This window comes from Trachypithecus francoisi, unplaced genomic scaffold, assembly GCF_009764315.1.
Source record: "Trachypithecus francoisi isolate TF-2019V2 unplaced genomic scaffold, Tfra_2.0 Lachesis_group5, whole genome shotgun sequence".
Classification (NCBI taxonomy): domain Eukaryota; kingdom Metazoa; phylum Chordata; class Mammalia; order Primates; family Cercopithecidae; genus Trachypithecus; species Trachypithecus francoisi.
In genome coordinates this window covers 142958357-142975683 of record NW_022681470.1, presented here as the reverse complement: position 1 = coordinate 142975683, position 17327 = coordinate 142958357, and the positions used below count along the sequence as shown (strand labels likewise).

The window sequence follows — 17327 nt, the reverse complement described above, 5'->3', positions numbered from 1 at the left end:
CCTCAGGTGATCCACCTACCTCAGCCTCCCACAGTGCTGGGATTACAGGTGTGAGCCACTGCGCCCGGCCAAGAGATATATACTTATAAAGTGGATGAGTTCTGTGCAGGGGAAGAGGACATAGCAGTGAGAATGAAGTGTGGGAGTGTGACCCAGTTGGGGAGGTCGGAAAAAGTGTCCCTGAGGCAGTCAACTGTCACAGAGGGCAGGGATTAGCATACTAGGTGGCAGAAACAGCATGTGCAAAGGCCCGATAGCACGATAGAGCAAGGCTCCTATCAATGGCTGGAGCCTGGAAAGAAAAGAAAGGCTGGAAGGCTGGAAGCCTGAAAGGTGAGACTGAGGCAGTGATTCTCCATCTCAAGCACACATTTGCATCACCTGGAGGAATGGGGGCACTTTTAAAGACTCAGATTCCTAGGCTGGGTGTAGTGGCTCATGCCTGAAATTCTAGCACTTTGGGAGGCCAAGGTGGGCAGATCACCTGAGGCCAGGAGTTTGAGACCATCCTTGCCAACATGGTGAAACCTGGTCTCTACTAAAAATACAAAAATTAGCCGGGCTTGGTGGACAGCGCACCTGTAATCCCAGCTACTCAGGAGGCTGAGGCAGGAGAATTGCTTGAACTCGGGAGGTGGAGGTTGCAGTTAGCCGAGGTCAGGCCATTGCACTCCAGTCTGGGTGACAAGAGCAAAACTCCACCTCAAACACACATACACACACACACATAAACACACACCCCTCAGATTCCTGGGTCCTGCCCCTAGAATTTCTGATTCAGTGAGTCTGGGGTCTGGTCTCAGAATATGTTTTGTTTTTGAGACAGGGTCTTGCTCTGTTACCAGCCTGGAGTGCAGTGGCATGATCATGGCTCACTGCAGCCTCGACTTCCTGGGCTCAAGCCATCCTCCTGCCTCGGCCTCCCAAAGCGGTGGGATTATAGGCATGGGCTGTTGAGCCCAGCCACAAAGTGTGCATTTCTAGTAAGTCATGGGTGCTGCTGCTGCTGCTGCTGCTGGTCTGAGGATCACACTTGGAGAACCAGTGCTTGAAGGAGTTTTGTGTTTAAGAGCTATAGAGGGAGCCACAGGACTTTCTAAGGACTGATCCAACTGGATTCGAAAAAATCACCCCAGCTGCTATGTGATGAGTGCCTGAGAGCCCACAAAAGTGGAGGCCACCAGGATGATGCCCAGGAGGTGGCTGCTACACGGTCTCCAAATAAGGAGGGGCGGGGAGAGTGTTACTTGGACCAGGGGCTGGCCATGAGGATGGAGAGAAGGGGGTGATTCCTGTAACACCATGGGAGAATGCAGGTGTTGCTGGATTGAGTGTGAGAAAGGGATTCCCAGGCAGGACCCCTGCACTTGGTTTAATGAAATGCTTAATAATTTCTGAGCAAGGGGCCATGCATCTTCATTTTGCACTGGGCTTCGCAGGTCTCTGGTGTTTGCAATGCTGGAGTGACGCCTCTGGCTCATTTATCTCCCTGCCCCCACCCCCACCCCAATATTTGCAAAGAGAATTGGGCGGTGGGCACATGGAGGTAGGGATCTCTCTCGCGTTCATCCTGTGAGACTCAGGAGCCCCTCTCTTCCATTTTGCCTTAAATCCCAGCCTCTTACAGTCATTTCTTGATGTATCACGGGTGCATCCTCCTGGAAGACCCCGTCCGGCTTCTGCTTCTCCAGGATCAGCCATTTAACAGCCCCGCAGAGGACCTGGGAGTCGATGGCAATGAGGTTGACAGCCAGAGAGAAGACCTTGACCACGTAGGCGGTCAGCCTGGGGGTGGGCACAGAGCGTGAGCCAATCGGCTCTGAGATCCAGAGACTGCCATGCCACCCAGCCAATGAGCAGGTGGGGAGGGACCAGGGCCTGGCCCAGTTTGCCTCGTTTGCTTTCCCAGGTCCCAGGACCCAGCTGTTGCATGCGATCCGTGCTTAAGGTTGCTAAATGACCGCTGGTCACTCAGCCAGCGCCTGCCTGGACTCTGCAAGTCCAGGGCTGTTTAGGCAAGGCTGGCCTAGGGGACCACCCCTGGCCAGGGTCCAGGCCCTGCTGGGGGTTGAGGGTGGAGGGTCTGCACGGCCTGAGCTGGCTGTTGGGACTCACCAGGTGCTGGGTGTCCGGTTCAGGAAGGCCGCATAGGCAGAGCTGGGTTGTCTGAAGGCCAGCTGCTGGGTGTACCCTGTAGGGAAGAGAGAGTAACCCCCAAAAGAGCCGAGGCTGAGCAGAGGGGGCACGCCAGAAAGGGCAGCGGCGGGGTGCAGAGAGGGAACAGGGGCTCAGGGTCGGGCAGGGATTCTGGGAGGAGGGGACCTTAAAGAGAGAAGGACTGAAAGGCGGTGGGGGATCAGAGCGAGGAGGGGGAAGAGTTCTCAGAGGACAAGGGATTCAGAGAGGGGAAGGATCTTGAGGGTAGGGGGCTTTCAGGGCGGTGAGGGGTCTCAGACATGGAGTGGAGTCTCAGGGAAGAGGCATGGTCTGGAGAGGACGTAGGGCCTCAGATGAAAGTGGCTGGGAGAGGAGGTGGGACCTCACAGGAGGGTTTGGTCTTGAGAAGAGGTGGGGCCTCAGGGGATGGGCTTGGTCTTGAAAAGAGGCAAGGTCTCATGAGCCCGGCCTGGGAGGAGGCAGGGCCTCAGAGGGCGTGGCCTTGAGAAGAGGTGGGGCCTCAAATGTGGGGAGTGGCTAGGAGAGGAGGTGGAGCCTCAGGGGAGGGCGTGGTCTTGAAATGAGGTGGGGTCTTAAGGGAGGGGGGCGCTTGGAAAGGGGTCCCTGGGGTCTCCAAGAGGAGCAGGGAGCCCACCCTTCTTGATGAGCTCCAAGGCCCCCTGCCGCTTCTCTGGGCCGAACTTCTCCCACTGTTCCGTTTCATCCAGGTAATGCACAGCGATGACTGTGGGCGTCATGCTGATCATGTTCTGTTCCCCGCAGCCCGAGGGGGTCACGATGAGATGCTTCAGCCGTTCCGCATCGATGGCATCCTCTGTCATCTGGGCCACCGGGGTCCCTGCAGCAGGTGGGAAGAGGACGTCGCTCAAGCCGGGTAGGTGACCCACCTTGGGGGATTCCAGCCTCCCAACCAGCCAGGTCGAAGGGGTCAGGGACAGGAGAGTGCTGGGAGGATGTGACTGCGGGGAGGGGAGGCTGCATGGCTGAGTGGCTGTTCGGGGGTCTGCACTGTTCGGAGTGGGACGTGCTTCACGCGATCACCCTGGTCCCTGGGTCTCGTTTCACCAGCAGTAAAATAATTCCAGTAATAATATTCAGGAATACTTATATTGCACTTAATGTTACTTCCCAGACTGTTCTAAGAGAACACCATAGAGTATCTCATTTAATCGTCACACCAGGCTGGGCGTGGTGGCTCAAGTCTGTAATCCCACACTTTGGGAGGCCAGGATGGGTGGATCACCTGAGGTCAAGAGGTCGAGACCGGCCTGACCAATATGATGAAACCCTGTCTCTACTAAAAGTACAAAAATTAGCTCGGTATGGTGGTGGGTGCCTGTAGTCCCAGCCACACGGGAGGCTGAGGCACGAGAATCACTTGAACCCGGGAGGCAGAGGTTTCAGGGAGCCAAGATCACGCCACTGCACTCTAGCCTGGCGACAGAGCGAGACTCCGCCTCAAAATTTAAAAAAAAAAAAAAAAAAAAAAGTGATCACGCCAACCCTTGGAGGTAGATACTATTATTCTTCCCCTATCAAAGGTGAAAAAACCAAGGCTCTTTCCCCAAAGCTTATAGCTTACAGGTTGCAAGGCCCTTTCTTTCTCCAGTCTTCCCTCCTGGGGCAAGAAATGAGCTCCAGAATTTCTGCTCTTCTACTATATTCCTTTTCTTTGTTTTTTTTTTTTGAGATGGAGTCTTCCTCTGCCGCCCAGGCTGGAGTGCAGTGGTACGATCTGGGCTCACTGCAACCTCCGCCTCCCAGGTTCAAGCTATTATCCTGCTTCAGCCTCCCGAGTAGCTGGGATTATAAGCATGTGCCACCATGCCCAGCCAGTTTTTGTACTTTTAGTAGAGACAGGGTTTCACCACGTTGGCCAGGCTGCTCTCAAACTCCTGATCTCAGGGGGTCTGCCTGCCTCGGCCTCCCAAAGTGCTGGGATTACAGGCTTCTCATTTCAGCTGATTTCCCATCTGAGAAGCACAGAAGTTCTACAAAAAATTAAAATAAAGAAAATGATGTATCGGTGAAAGCTCTTTGCTGAACTAAATGCTATCTGGAGGCTTCTATAAAACTGATCATAGCAAAGAATATCTGTGTGCTTTAAAAAATGTTTAAAAGAGGGAAAACATGGTCGGGCGGAGGCCGAGGCGCGGGGGGATCACGAGGTCAGAAGATCGAGACCATCCTGGCTAACACGGTGAAACCCCGTCTCTACTAAAAATTAAAAAAAAACAATTAGCCGGGCGTGGTGGCGGCGCCTGTAGTCCCAGCTACTCAGGAGGCTGAGGCAGGAGAATGGTGTGAACCTGGGAGGCGGAGCTTGCAGTGAGCCGAGATTGCACCACTCCAGTCCACAGTCCAGCCTGGGTGACAGAGTAAGACTCCGTCTCAAAAAAAAAAAAAAAAGGGAAAACAGATCACAGATGGGCTGTTTTAGCTGAAGGGGAAGAGAAAGGTATGGGTTAAACACTTCCAGAATGAGACGGAATTTGACTCCCTCCATGCCCTACTGAGACCCATGGGGTCAGGGTCAAGGGCAGCTCACCTTGCAGGAGAATTCTGGTCTCAGACTCCGTGTCTGGGACTTGGTCACTGAGGTCTGCAGGTGGGACGTCCTCTCTCTGTACTCCTTCTGCAGGGTGAGTGAGAGACACCGATGGCTCTAGCTCCCTCCCGCCCTATCCTACCTCACTAAACCCAGGTCGCTTCCCCCCCTCACCCTGCCAGCCCCTCAGCCCCTACCCCTGCAGCTGACTCACCTTGGCCCAGGCGTTCTGGATCCAGCGTGCGAACAGCCACAGTTTTGTTCATTCTGATTCCTTCTGGCTACACAGTGTTGGAGGTGGGGGGAGTCATTGGATGAATAAAAGAACAGACAGACACACAGATGGTCAGCAGGGCACTGTCCTTAGAATTACCCTGGCATAGCCGGGTGCAGTGGCTCATGCCTGTAATCCCAGAACTTTGGGAGGCCAAGGTGGGTGAATCACGAGGTCAGGAGATCAAGACCATCCTGGCTAACACAGTGAAACCTCGTCTCTACTAAAAATACAAAAAAATTAGCCGGGCATGGTGGCGGGCGCCTGTAGTCCCAGCTACTCGGGAGGCTGAGGCAGGAGAATGGCGTGAACCCGGGAGGCGGAGCTTGCAGTGAGCCGAGATCTTGCCACTGCACTCTAGCCTGGGCGACAGAGCAAGATTCCGTCTCAAAAAAAAAAAAAAAAGATTTACCCTAGCATAGGTGTCAAAGCATCTGACCCCAGCCCCTTGCCCCCAGCTGTGTGATTAGGGGCCAGTTACTTAACCTCTCTGTGCCTCAGCTTCCCTCCGTAGAAGGAGGAGGCCATATAAACACCTACCTATTGTGTTGTGGTGTGAATTTATCAGAAAGTTATAAATCAATAAGAAAATAACATAATCTTTTGAATTCTTTTTTGAGACAGGGTCTCAATACAATAAAATAGAAAAACTAGCCGGGCGTGGTGGCAAATGCCTGTTATCCCAGCTACTCAGGAGGCTGAGGCATGAAAATCGCTTGCACCCAGGAGGCAGAGGTTGCAGTGAGCTGAGATCACACCACTGCACTCCAGCCTGGGCAACAGAGTGACACTCTGTCTCAAAATAATACATACATACATACATACATACATACATACATAAATAAATAATCTTTTGAATTGAGTACAAAAAAATTATTGATTGGTGATGGTTGATGAGCTTTTCGGCACCCCCTAAAATTCTATGCCTGGGGTTATCTCACTCACTTTACCGCAATCCTGGCTCTGCTTCTGAAATTCTGGGACTGCCAAATTTCCTAAGCCAGACACTATGATTCTTACTGCCTCAGAGCCTGGATCTGTGACCTGAGTCAATAGTAGGAAGACCAGGAACCCTCTCTGAAGGACAAGGGTTTGTGGGTGCCCCAAGCACTCACCACGACCTTCAGGGACTTCCTGACACCGTCACTGATGAAAAAATGGTAGACGGCAGCCTTGACTTCCACTTCCTGCAGGCCGGTCTTTAGGGGCACGATGACATAAGGAACGGACAGTGAGGACTTGGGGGGGATGGTTACGGTTTGCTGGTGACGCCTCTTGGCGGTGGCCAGGCTGCAGAAGGCTGGATTGTGGAGTAGTTCCACCCTCACCTGCCAGGGAGAGAAAGTATCAGGGCAAGTGTGTGTGCAACAGGCTACCTACCCCCTTGCAGGCTCCATGAAGCCTCTGCCATGCTAGGACCCACCTTGAGCTCTTCGTTCTGCCGGTAATTGTAGAGAACGGCTCGGATTTCCACCTGCTCGTTTCGAACAACAGAGTAGGGTAGCCGCAGGTCGATGAAGAAGTCCTGCATTACTGTGACCTCGAAGGGGTCTGCCACACAAATCCCTTCCCGGGCAGAGACAGAACATGGAGCGTTAAGGTCGGGGAGTGGACAAGGCAAGGCTCCTGGATCTCAGCTCTTAGTCCTCACTGCAGGAGCTCTCCCTAACTCAGCCTGTCTTTGCAAAAGCCTATGAACTAAACGCTGTCAATGGTGATAAATGACAGATGATCGTGGTGGTTGGGAGTTACCATATTTTGTTATTATTATTATTATTATTTGAGACAGAGCAAGACTCTGTCACTAGGATGGAGTGCAGTAGCGCCATCTCGGCTCAACGCACCCTCCGCCTCCTGGGTTCAAGCGACTCTCCTGTCTAAGCCTCTCGAGCAGCTGGGACTACAGGCAGGCACCACCATGCCCAGCTAATTTTTATATATTTAGTAGAGATGAGGTTTCACCATGTTGGCCAGGATGGTCTCGATCTCTTGACCTCGTGGTCCACCCCCCTCGGCTTCCCAAGTGCTGAGATTACAGGCGTGAGTCACTGCGCCTGGCCGGAGTTACCATTATTTAATGATTTGCATTCTGTTTGTAGTTTGACTCAGAGATCTACATGTAGGAAGAGAAATCTCCAAAATATATCCGCATCTCTGAAATGGTAGCCCCAAGCCGTGGGTGAGAGCTGAGCACTCAAAATGGGGTTTGCTCAAGTGAGAAACTGGATTTGTACTTTTATTTGAATTACTTGTTTTAAAATATATTTAATTTCATTCAGATGTAAACTTTAAACCTGATGATCTAGCTATTTGTGGTGGCTCATGCCTGTAATCACAGCACTTTGGGAGGCTGAGGCGGGAGGATTGCTTGAGCCCAGGAGTTCAAGGCTGCAGTGAGCTATGATCACACCACTGCACTCCAGCTAAGGCAACAGAGTGAGATCCTGTCTCTAAAACCAAACCCAGTGAAACAAAACAAACAACCGATGCTCATTGTAAATATATGAAACACCATTGAATTGTATATTTTATTATTATTGCTATTTTATTTATTTATTTATTTTTTGAGACGGGGTCTCGCTCTGTCACCCAGAGTGTGGTAGCGTGATCTTGACTCACTACAACCTCCGTATCCTGGGTTCAAGCAATTCTCCTGCCTCAGCCTCCTGAGTAGCTGTGATTACAGGCACCCACCACCATGCCCTGCTAATTTTTTGTATTTTCAATAGAGACAGTGTTCACCATGTTGGCCAGGCTGGTCTCAACCTCCTGACCTCAGGTGATCTGCCTGCCTCGGCCTCCCAAAGTGCTGGGATTACAGGCGTGAGCCACCACGCCCGGCCTGAATGTTTTGTAATAAGTTATGATATGGCATAATTATAAATATGTAATCAATAATAAATATCTCACTTATATAACATCTAATAAAATATACATTATATATGTTAATATGTCAATAATAACAAATGACATAATAGTAGTAAATATAATTATAGATTATAACAAAATTAAATTATGATAAATTGTTTATTATAATTCATTAAATTATATCAATTAAATTTATTATAAATTATAATACATATATTTTATATATTACATATGTAATATGTATATGTAATATGTAATATATATGTAATATGTAGATATGCAATATATTATATATTATGTTATGTAATATAATTATATACATATAATTATAATTATATTATGTTATGTAATATACAATTATATATTACATTATGTCATATATAATTATATATTACATTATATATTATGTTATGTAACATATAATTATATACAATATATAATATATAATTATATATTATATAATTAAATATAAACATATTACAATTAATATATAAATAAATATTGTAATTAAATTTATTATAAATTATTATAAATTATAATAAACCATATAAATTATGGCTTGGGTATAAACAGAATATTTACACTTAATGTGAATTTTAATATATCTACTTTCTAATGATTTGATCTTTTTTCTTTCTCTTTTTCAATATATATTTCCTCTCTTGTATCCACTCTTTGACTCAATCTTTTTTCAATTACTTAAAAGTTCTGGGAAAAATAAACCTTTCAAATATACATAAAACTTGCATGTAGGTGCACATTTTTCCTCTTGGGGCAGACTCCCATATGGCTTGACATAGTGCTGATGTCTACTTAAAATGTGGATTGTTTGTCATCCTGGATTTTATTTTTTTGTTTGCATTCCCTTTGATGTTTAAAAAGTATCCTATTGGCCAGTTGCAGTGGCTCACGTCTGTAATCCCAGCATTTCAAGAGGCTGAGGCAGGAGTATCACTTGAGCCCAGGAATTGGAGACCAACCTGGGCATCAAAGCAAGACCCCATCTCAAATTAAAATGAATAAATAAATAAAGATATATGTACACACAAACACACACACACACACATTGCACTAATTGCTACCAAGTGGCAGTTTGGACAAAGAAAACTTTTTTAAGAAAATAATATTGCATTAAAATACTATTTTTGGCGGGGTACGTTGGCTCACACCTGTAATCCTAGCACTTTGGGAGGCCAAGGTGGGTGGATTGCCTGAGGTTAGGAGTTTGAGACCAGCCTGGGCAACATGGTGAGACCCCATCTCTACTAAACATACAAAAAATGAGCTGGGTGTGTTAGTGCTTGCCTGTAGTCCCAGCTACTTGGGAGGCTGAGGCAAGATAATTGGTTAAACCCAGGAGGCAGAGGTTGTAGCAAGGCAAGATGGCACCACTGCACTCCAGCCTGGGCGACAGAGCGAGACTCCATCTCAAAAACAAAAAAAACACAAAAATTTCCCACACTACACTAATGTAATTTTTTGGGGGGTGGGTGGTTACTGTTTTGGCATGCTCTTAAATTTTGTGCCTGAGGACGGTGCCTCATCTCTTCACTTGCCTTGCTGTCAACCATCTGTATCTGACCAGAGCTAGCCAGGGTCTCACATTAGGCTGTAGATGGCGGGGAGAGGACAAGTACCTAGGAATGGGACCACCCCTTGTCCCCAGTTTTGTCATGTTGCACAGTCTGACCACCAATGTGTTAATCACGTGTTTCATCCTACTTCCTTTTGTATTTGTATCTTTTCTTATTTTCCTTTTTGAGATAGTCTTGCTCTGTCACCCAGGCATGAGTGCAGTGGTGCGATCTCGGCTCACCACAATCTCTGCCTCCTGGGTTCAAGCGATTCTCCTGAATCAGCCTCCCGAGTAGCTGGGACTACAGGTGCCCACCACAACACCCGGCTAATTTATTGCATTTTCAGTAGCGATGGGGTTTTGCCACGTTACCCAGGCTGGTCTCGAACTCCTGACCTCAGGTGATCTGCCCATCTTGGCCTCCCGAAGTGCTGAGTTTACAGGGGTGAGCCACCGTGCCCGGCCCCTCATATATCTTTTCTGAATCACTTTGCCTCTCTCATGTCCACATCACCTCTGAAAACTTTCTCTTGTAACTGCCTCTGTAACACTGTCATGGCATGGTGGACTCGTATCTTCATCCATTGAACCAAACCCACAGAATGTACAACACTCTCATGTGAAACTTGGAACTTAGGGTGGAAGTGCTGTGTGTCTGGAGGTTCACTGATTGCAACCAATGCACTGCTCCACTGGGGGTTCACTGATTGCAGCCAATGCACTGCTCCACTGGGGGTTCACTGATTGCAGCCAATGCACTGCTCCACTGGGGGTTCACTGATTGCAGCCAATGCACTGCTCCACTGGGGGTTCACTGATTGCAGCCAATGCACTGCTCCACTGGGGGTTCACTGATTGCAGCCAATGCACTGCTCCACTGGGGGTTCACTGATTGCAGCCAATGTACTGCTCCACTGGGGGTTCACTGATTGCAGCCAATGCACTGCTCCACTGGGGGTGCTGGCAGTGGTGGAGGTTGTCAATGTGTGGGGACTAGGGGTATGTGGGGAGTCTCTGTACTTTCCCCTGAATTATGCTGTGAACTGAAAAGACTCTAAACAATAAAGTGCACTAAAAAAAAAATCACCACAGTGGCTCACGCCTGTAATCCCAGCACTTTGGGAGGCCGAGGTCGGTGGATCACTTGAGGTCAGGAGTGTGAGACCAGCCTGACCAACATGGTGAAACCCCATCTCTACTAAAATTACAAAAATTAGCCGGGCATGGTGGTGGGTGCCTGTAATCCCAGCTATTGGGGAGGCTGAGACAGGAGAATCGCTTAACCTGGGAGGAGGAGGTTGCAGTGAGCTGAGATCGCGCCATTGCACTCCAGCCTGGGTGACAGAGCGAGACTCCTTCAAAAAAAAAAAAAGAAAGAAGAAAAGCATCAATGTTAGAGACTGTACCCCCACCCTGTCTAGCTTTTGACACTGTTAGAGTAGACAGATAGGTGGAAATGAGCAGGCAGGGGAGCTTCCTGGGAAAATAAGTCCCAGACAGGCTGCCTACGGATAGCGCTGCTCACTGGCAGTCAGCAAAAGGACGATAGCTGCATTAGCTACGTGTGGCCTGGTGGTTGGGGTCCTCCAGCGCTGAAGGTGACTTATCAGGTCTTAGCTGGAAATAACCCTGCTAGAGATTTTCCCTGATGACGAGCATGTACACTGCTCCAAAAACCCACCCTCGAGTCGTCTTTTGCTCATTATCATAGAAAAAAACACACCGTGGGTGGAGATTTTAGACGCTAATGAGACATGCCGTGTGCGTGCTAGCACGTACAGTCAGAGCCTGCTCGCCCAAAGAGACCTCCCAAAACATGCCTGCAAGTGACACACCCTCATGGCCCTTCATGAAAAATCATGTAAGAGTCTCATAAAAAGAGTCCACCAGCAGTATCTGCTGCTGGCTCATTCTCTTGAGCAGCCATGTCTGTGTCATCTTTCAGAGCACACTGTCACTTTCTATTTATTAAGAGAAGGAGTTTCACTCTCGTTGCCCAGGCTAGAGCGCAGTGGCACAATCTGGGCTCACCGCAACCTCCACCTCCCAGATTCAAGCGAATCTCCTGCCTCAGCCTCCTGAGTAGCTGGGATTACAGGTGCTCGCCACCCCCTGCCTGGCTAATTGTTTAGTATTTTTAGTAGAGATGGGGTTTCACTGTGTTGGCCAGGCTGGTCTTGAACTCCTGACCTGAGGTGATTCCCCTGCCTCGGCCTCCCAAATTGCTGGGATTACAGGTGTGAGCCACCGAGCCTGGCCCTGTCTCTTTAAATAAGCATTGTGACTACTATTTTTCCAGGGGGACCAGACCAGAGCTGTTTCTTCCTTCAATAAACTCTGCTACTTAACCCTGCTATGCATCTCTTGGTTGAATTCTTTCTTCCAAGTTAGACAAGAACTAAGGATTCCCGCAGTTCCTGATAACAACACCTCTGTGGTAACCAGGGCAGAGAATAAAGTGCCAAGAACCATAGGGTTCCTTGACTTTGGATAAAATGAGATGACACTCAGACACCCTGGGGTCCCTGCCTGCCTGGGACCAGCCAGCACCCTCGCTCACCTTTCTTGTCTGACAAGCTCACAGCCAGAATCTCCCACGTGGTGATGGAATCTTTCAAAAATATATTCATGAGCTTCGTGGAGATTCTGGATGGAGAAGAGGTTGGGGCATTAGGAAACGTCATCTAGCAGGGTGGTAGAGGGGGAGAACTGGGGCAGAGGGATCCCAAGGAACAGGCTGGAAGGGTCTGGGGGTGCCTCCATGTAGGTAACCCAACAAATAATTTTTCTAGGTTGGGCTGTGGGGTTGCACTGTGATTCCAGAGAAGACAAGAGATAGCAGGTGCATGCAAATTAAATGGTCTGGCTGTGGGGTGGGTTGCATGGGGGGTTACCCCGGCCTTACCCATTTTTCGGTGGCTCTTTCAACTCTTCAATCTTCCACAGCCAGCTCTCTGGGAACTCACTTCGGGAAACAATATTCTCTTCTGCGATGATGTCCTCATCCAGGTTACCTGCAGGGGGTTTAGATCTGCATTCAGAGCAGACCAGGCCAGGCGCCATGGCTCATGCCTGCAATCCCAGCACTTTGGGAGGCTGAGGTGGGTGGATCACTTGAGGCCAGGAGTTGGAGACCAGCCTGGACAACATGGTGAAACCCCGTCTCTACTAAAAATACAAAAATTAGCTGGGCATGGTGACACATGCCTGTGATCCCAGCTACTCTGGAGGCTGAGGCAGGAGAATCGCTTGAACCCAGGAGGTGGAGGTTGCAGTGAGCCAAGATCGCACGACTGCACTCCAGCCTGGGCAACAGAGACAGACTCCATCTCAAAACAACAACAACAACAAAAAAAAAACCAAACCAAAACAAACAAACAAAAGAGGCCACCTACTTCCTCAGCAGTCACACCTTTAGATCCTACCTCTGCCCAGGAGGGATACCTAGCAGGGAAATATATCCCAGACAAGGAGGACTGTAGGATGAATTCTCACGAGCCCCAGACACATCTGCCCTGGGAGTTACTTCTCCATTTAAAAAAAAAACCTAAAAATTATATCCCACAAATGTACTGGTATAAGGACATACACAATGCAGACTGGATTATATTCATTCCTTTCCCTCTGATTTTTAAAGAAATGAAAGCATTTGGCCAGGCACAGTGGCTCACATCTGTAATCCCAGCACTTTGGGAGGCCGAGGCGGGTGGATCACTTCAGGTCAGAAGTTTGAGACCAGCCTGGCCAACATGGCAAAACCGTGCCTCTATTAAAAATATGAAAATTAGCCAGGCATGGCAGCGGGTACCTGTAGTCCCAGATACTTGGGAGGCTGAGGCAGGAGAATCACTTGAACCCGGGAGGCGGAGGTTGTAGTGAGCCAAGATTGTGCCACCGCACTGCAGCCTCGGTGACAGAGTGAGACTCCGTCTCGAAAAAAGATAATAATAAAAGAAGGAAAGCATGTGCACGTGCCTCGAAAGGATCATGGTCCTGAGAAACCGTGTCTGCTTCCTCTGAGGGATTTGTCCGTTCTGAACGTGACTAGGTGAGCTGAGAACATTCCCAGGCCTGGTGCAGAACATGGAAGAAGCAGTTGCCTTTAAAAACCGTCTAATACAAAAATTAGCCAGCTGCGATGGCATGCGCCTGTAATCCCAGCTACTCGGGAGGCTGAGGGACGAGAATCGCTTGAACCCAGGAGGCGGAGGTTACAGTGAGCTGAGATTGCATAACTGCACTCCAGCCTGGCAACACAGCAAGACTCGGTCTCAAAAAAAAATCTCAATAGGCTGAATGTGGTGCTATGATCCCAGCGCTCTGAGAAGCGAAGTGGGAGGATGGCTTGAGCCCAGAAGTTTGAGACCAGCCTGGGCAACACACTGAGACTCTCTCTCTACAAATAATAATCTAAAAATTAGCTGGGCATGGTGGCATGCACCTGTAGTCCTAGCTACACAGAAGGCTGAGGCTGAGACAGAAGGACCCCTTGAGCCCAAGAGGTTGACGCTGCAGTGAGCTGTGACTGCACCACTGCACTCCAGCCTGGGCGAAAGAGCGAGACCCTGCCTCTAAATAAATATATAAATCAACAAAAGCAGCTTGACACTACCAGCAAATAAAAGCAATTGGACTCCTCCCCCTGCCCCACCCCATGGGACCTACTCCTGGCCAGGCCCAGGTGACTGGCCCGCGCGTGCTGCCGCCGAAGCTCTGTGATGTAGTTGCAGCAGTCCAGGAAGGCCTTCTTGCACGCCTCGTCCAGGGTGATGTAACGGGTCCGGCGCTGGCACGAGAACCTCATGGGGTTCTCCTGCATGCCATGCTCGCAGCACTTGCGCAGCTCCTTGGGGTACTTGCCGACTGCGGGAGCACATTCCCCCAGGCCACACCCTCAGCTGGGGACCCGCAGCAGGGGGGACTCGGGTCGGACTCCAGGGAGGCATTTCCCGCCAGGACCTCCCTTCCTCCCTCTCTGGCTCCTGCACGGCCAGGCTCGGGGCTCACAGGGGTGGGGTTCAGGGGCAGGAGTGGGTAGGAAAGGCACCCACCTTTGTCCATTCTCTTCTCCGCGAGCTGCACGGAACGGCGTCGGCGGGCGGCTGGCTGGGGGCACTGAAGTTCTGCAGGGGCAGGCGGCCGAAAAGAAGATGGCTGAGGCACCTACTAGGTGTCCTCGGTTCACCCCTCACGATCGTGGGAGGTGGGGGTGCTCCTGCTCCCATTTGATGGAAGAGCAAACTGAGGCTCAGAGGGGAGGGGTTTACTTGGTGGTGGTGGTGGAGGCGGGGCTTGAATCCAGGGCCCCGGATTCCAGAGCTCTGCTCCCAGCATCTGGGAAGTGGAGGTGCTGTCCGTCCCTGCACCAGCCCCTGGTGGCGACCTCACCTGCCCTCTGGGCGGTCTGCTGGCCACTGCTGCTCGCAAAGGTCAGGCCTGCATCCGAGAAGACACCGGCGTAGTCCTTCCCACTGCCTGGGGTGCAGCCGATGTCTGCCTTCTCCACCACGTCCCAGATCTGCCGGGGGCATAGGGGTGGCAGGACGCAGGGAGGCTAGGCTGGCAGTTGGGATCCCCCACATATGCACCTGTGTATCTCTTCCTGAATGACCCCACCCCGTCCTGCTTTCATCCCCCCCATTCCTGCTTCTGCCCTTCCTTTCTCTCTCCTTCCTTCCTTCCTTCCTTCCTTCCTTTTCTTTCTTTCTTTCTTTCTTTCCTTCTTTCTTTCTTTCTTTCTTTCTTTCTTTCTTTCTTTCTTTCTTTCTTTCTTTCTCTTTCTTTCCTTTTCTTTCTTTCTTTCTTTCTTCTTTCTTTCTTCTTTCTTTCTTTCCTTCCTTCTTTCTCTCTCTCTCTCTCTCTCTTTCTTTCAAGACAGAGTTTTGCTCTGTCACCCAGGCTGGAGTGCAGTGGTGTGATCTCAGCTCACTGTAACCTCCAACTCCCAGGTTCAGGCGATTTTCCTGCCTCCGGCTCCCGAGTAGCTGGGACTACAGGTGCACACCACGATGCCCAGCTAATTTTTGTATTTTTAGTAGAGACAGGGTTTCACCATGTTGGCCAGGCTGGTCTCATACTCCTGACCTGAAATGATTCCCCTGTCTTGGTCTCTCAAAGTGCTGGGAGTGAGCCACCATGCCTGGGCTTCTCTTTTCTTTCTGTCTGTCTTTCTTTCTTTCCCTTCCCTCCCCTCCCTCCCTCCCTCCCTTCCTTCCTTCCTTCTTTCCTTCGTTCTTCCCTCCCCTCCCTTTCTCTTTCTCTTTCTCTCCTTTCCTTTTCTTTCTCTCTGTTTTCTCTCTCTCTTCTTTTTTCTCCTTTCTTTCCATTCTTTTTTTTTTTTTTTAAAGTTGGGATCTCCCACTGTCACCCAGGCTGGAGTGCAGTGGTGCAATCACAGCTCACTGCAGCCTCAAATTCCTGGGCTCAAGCAATCCTCGCACCTCAGCCTCCTGAGCAGATGGGACTGCAGGCATGCGTCATCATGCCCAGCTATTTTTAAATTTTTCTATAGAGATGGGGTCTTGCCATGTTGCCCAAGATGGTCTGGAACTCCTGGCCTCAAGTGATCCTACCACCGTGACCTCCCAAAGTGCTGGGATTCCAAGCATGAGCCACCACACCCGGCCTCCATTCCAAATCTTATCTCCATTCCCTCTCTGATTCCATCTGCTTTCCCATCCTCACTCCTGATCCCAGGCCAACGCCACCTCCATCTTCGTCCCTACTCCGGAAGCCTTCCCCACTGGATGCCCCTGGGCGTACTGCCACCAGCCTCTCAGAGCCCCAGTTGAACGTGTCCAAGGGCCGGGCGCGGTGGCTCAGGCCTGGAATCCCAGCACTTTGGGAGGCTGAGACGGGTGGATCACGAGGTCAGGAGATCGAGACCATCCTGGCTAACACGGTGAAACCCCGTCTCTACTAAAAATACAAAAAATTAGCCGGGCAAGGTGGCGGGCGCCTGTAGTCCCAGCTACTTGGGAGGCTGAGGCAGGAGAATGGCATTAACCCGGGAGGCGGAGCTTGCAGTGAGCCGAGATAGCACCACTGCACTCCAGCCTGGGCAACAGAGCAAGACTCCGTCTCAAAAAAATAATAATAATAAAATAAAAATTAAAAATTAAAAAAAAAAAAGAAAGTGTCCAAGTCTCAGCCGGCCGTGGTGGCTCACGCCTGTAATCCCAGCACTTTGGGAGGTCAAGGCGGGTGAATCACAAGGTCAAGAGATCGAGACCATCCTGGTCAACATGGTGAAACCCTGTCTTCACTAAAAATACAAAAATTAGCCACGCATGGTGGCGGGCACCTGTAGTCCCAGCTACTTGGGAAGCTGAGGCAGGAGAATCGCTTGAACCTGGGAGGCAGAGGTTGCAGTGAGCCGAGACTGCGCCACTGCACTCCAGCCTGGTGATAGATAGAGTGACTCCATCTCAAAAAAAAAAAAAAAGGAGGAAGAAGAAGAAGAGGAAGAAGAAGAAGAAGAGGAAGAGGGAGAAGAAGAAGAAGAAGAAAGAAAGAAAGAAAGAAGAAAAGAAAAAAGAAAGAAAGAGAAAGAAGAAGAAAGAAAAGAAGAAGAAGAAGAAGAGAAGAAGAAGAAGAAGAAGAAGAAGAAGAGAAGAAGAAGAAAGAAAGAAGAAGAAGAAGAAGAAAGAAGAAGAAGAAGAAGAAGAAGAAGAGAAGAAGAAGAAGAAGAAGAAGAAGAGAAGAAGAAGAAGAAGAAGAGAAGAAGAAGAAGAAGAAGTCCAGTTCTTTTGACCATCCCCAACTGGAACCCATGCCCAACCTCATTCCCATCTTCAGCTTCTGCCATCTGTGTCTGGTCTGCTCTGATCTCTGCCTTTAGCCCATGCCCCCACTGTACTGCCCTCTCCAATCCCATCCATCTC

At 49.8% G+C, this 17327-nt stretch overlaps 1 protein-coding gene across 1 annotated transcript in view; it reads right to left on the bottom strand.

Annotated features, from left to right (window-relative positions):
- C3 (complement C3) overlaps positions 1-17327 on the bottom strand; it is a 43608-nt gene that overhangs the window by 13043 nt on the left and 13238 nt on the right. Inside the window, exons 15-26 of the mRNA XM_033198562.1 lie at positions 14833-14962; positions 14496-14567; positions 14110-14307; positions 12350-12458; positions 12005-12090; positions 6424-6566; positions 6116-6328; positions 4941-5007; positions 4727-4813; positions 2813-3016; positions 2116-2191; positions 1626-1785 (exon numbers count right to left, since the gene is read on the bottom strand). Coding sequence (XP_033054453.1) covers positions 1626-1785; positions 2116-2191; positions 2813-3016; positions 4727-4813; positions 4941-5007; positions 6116-6328; positions 6424-6566; positions 12005-12090; positions 12350-12458; positions 14110-14307; positions 14496-14567; positions 14833-14962 — 1545 coding nt within the window. The remainder of the gene's footprint in view (positions 1-1625; positions 1786-2115; positions 2192-2812; positions 3017-4726; positions 4814-4940; positions 5008-6115; positions 6329-6423; positions 6567-12004; positions 12091-12349; positions 12459-14109; positions 14308-14495; positions 14568-14832; positions 14963-17327) is intronic.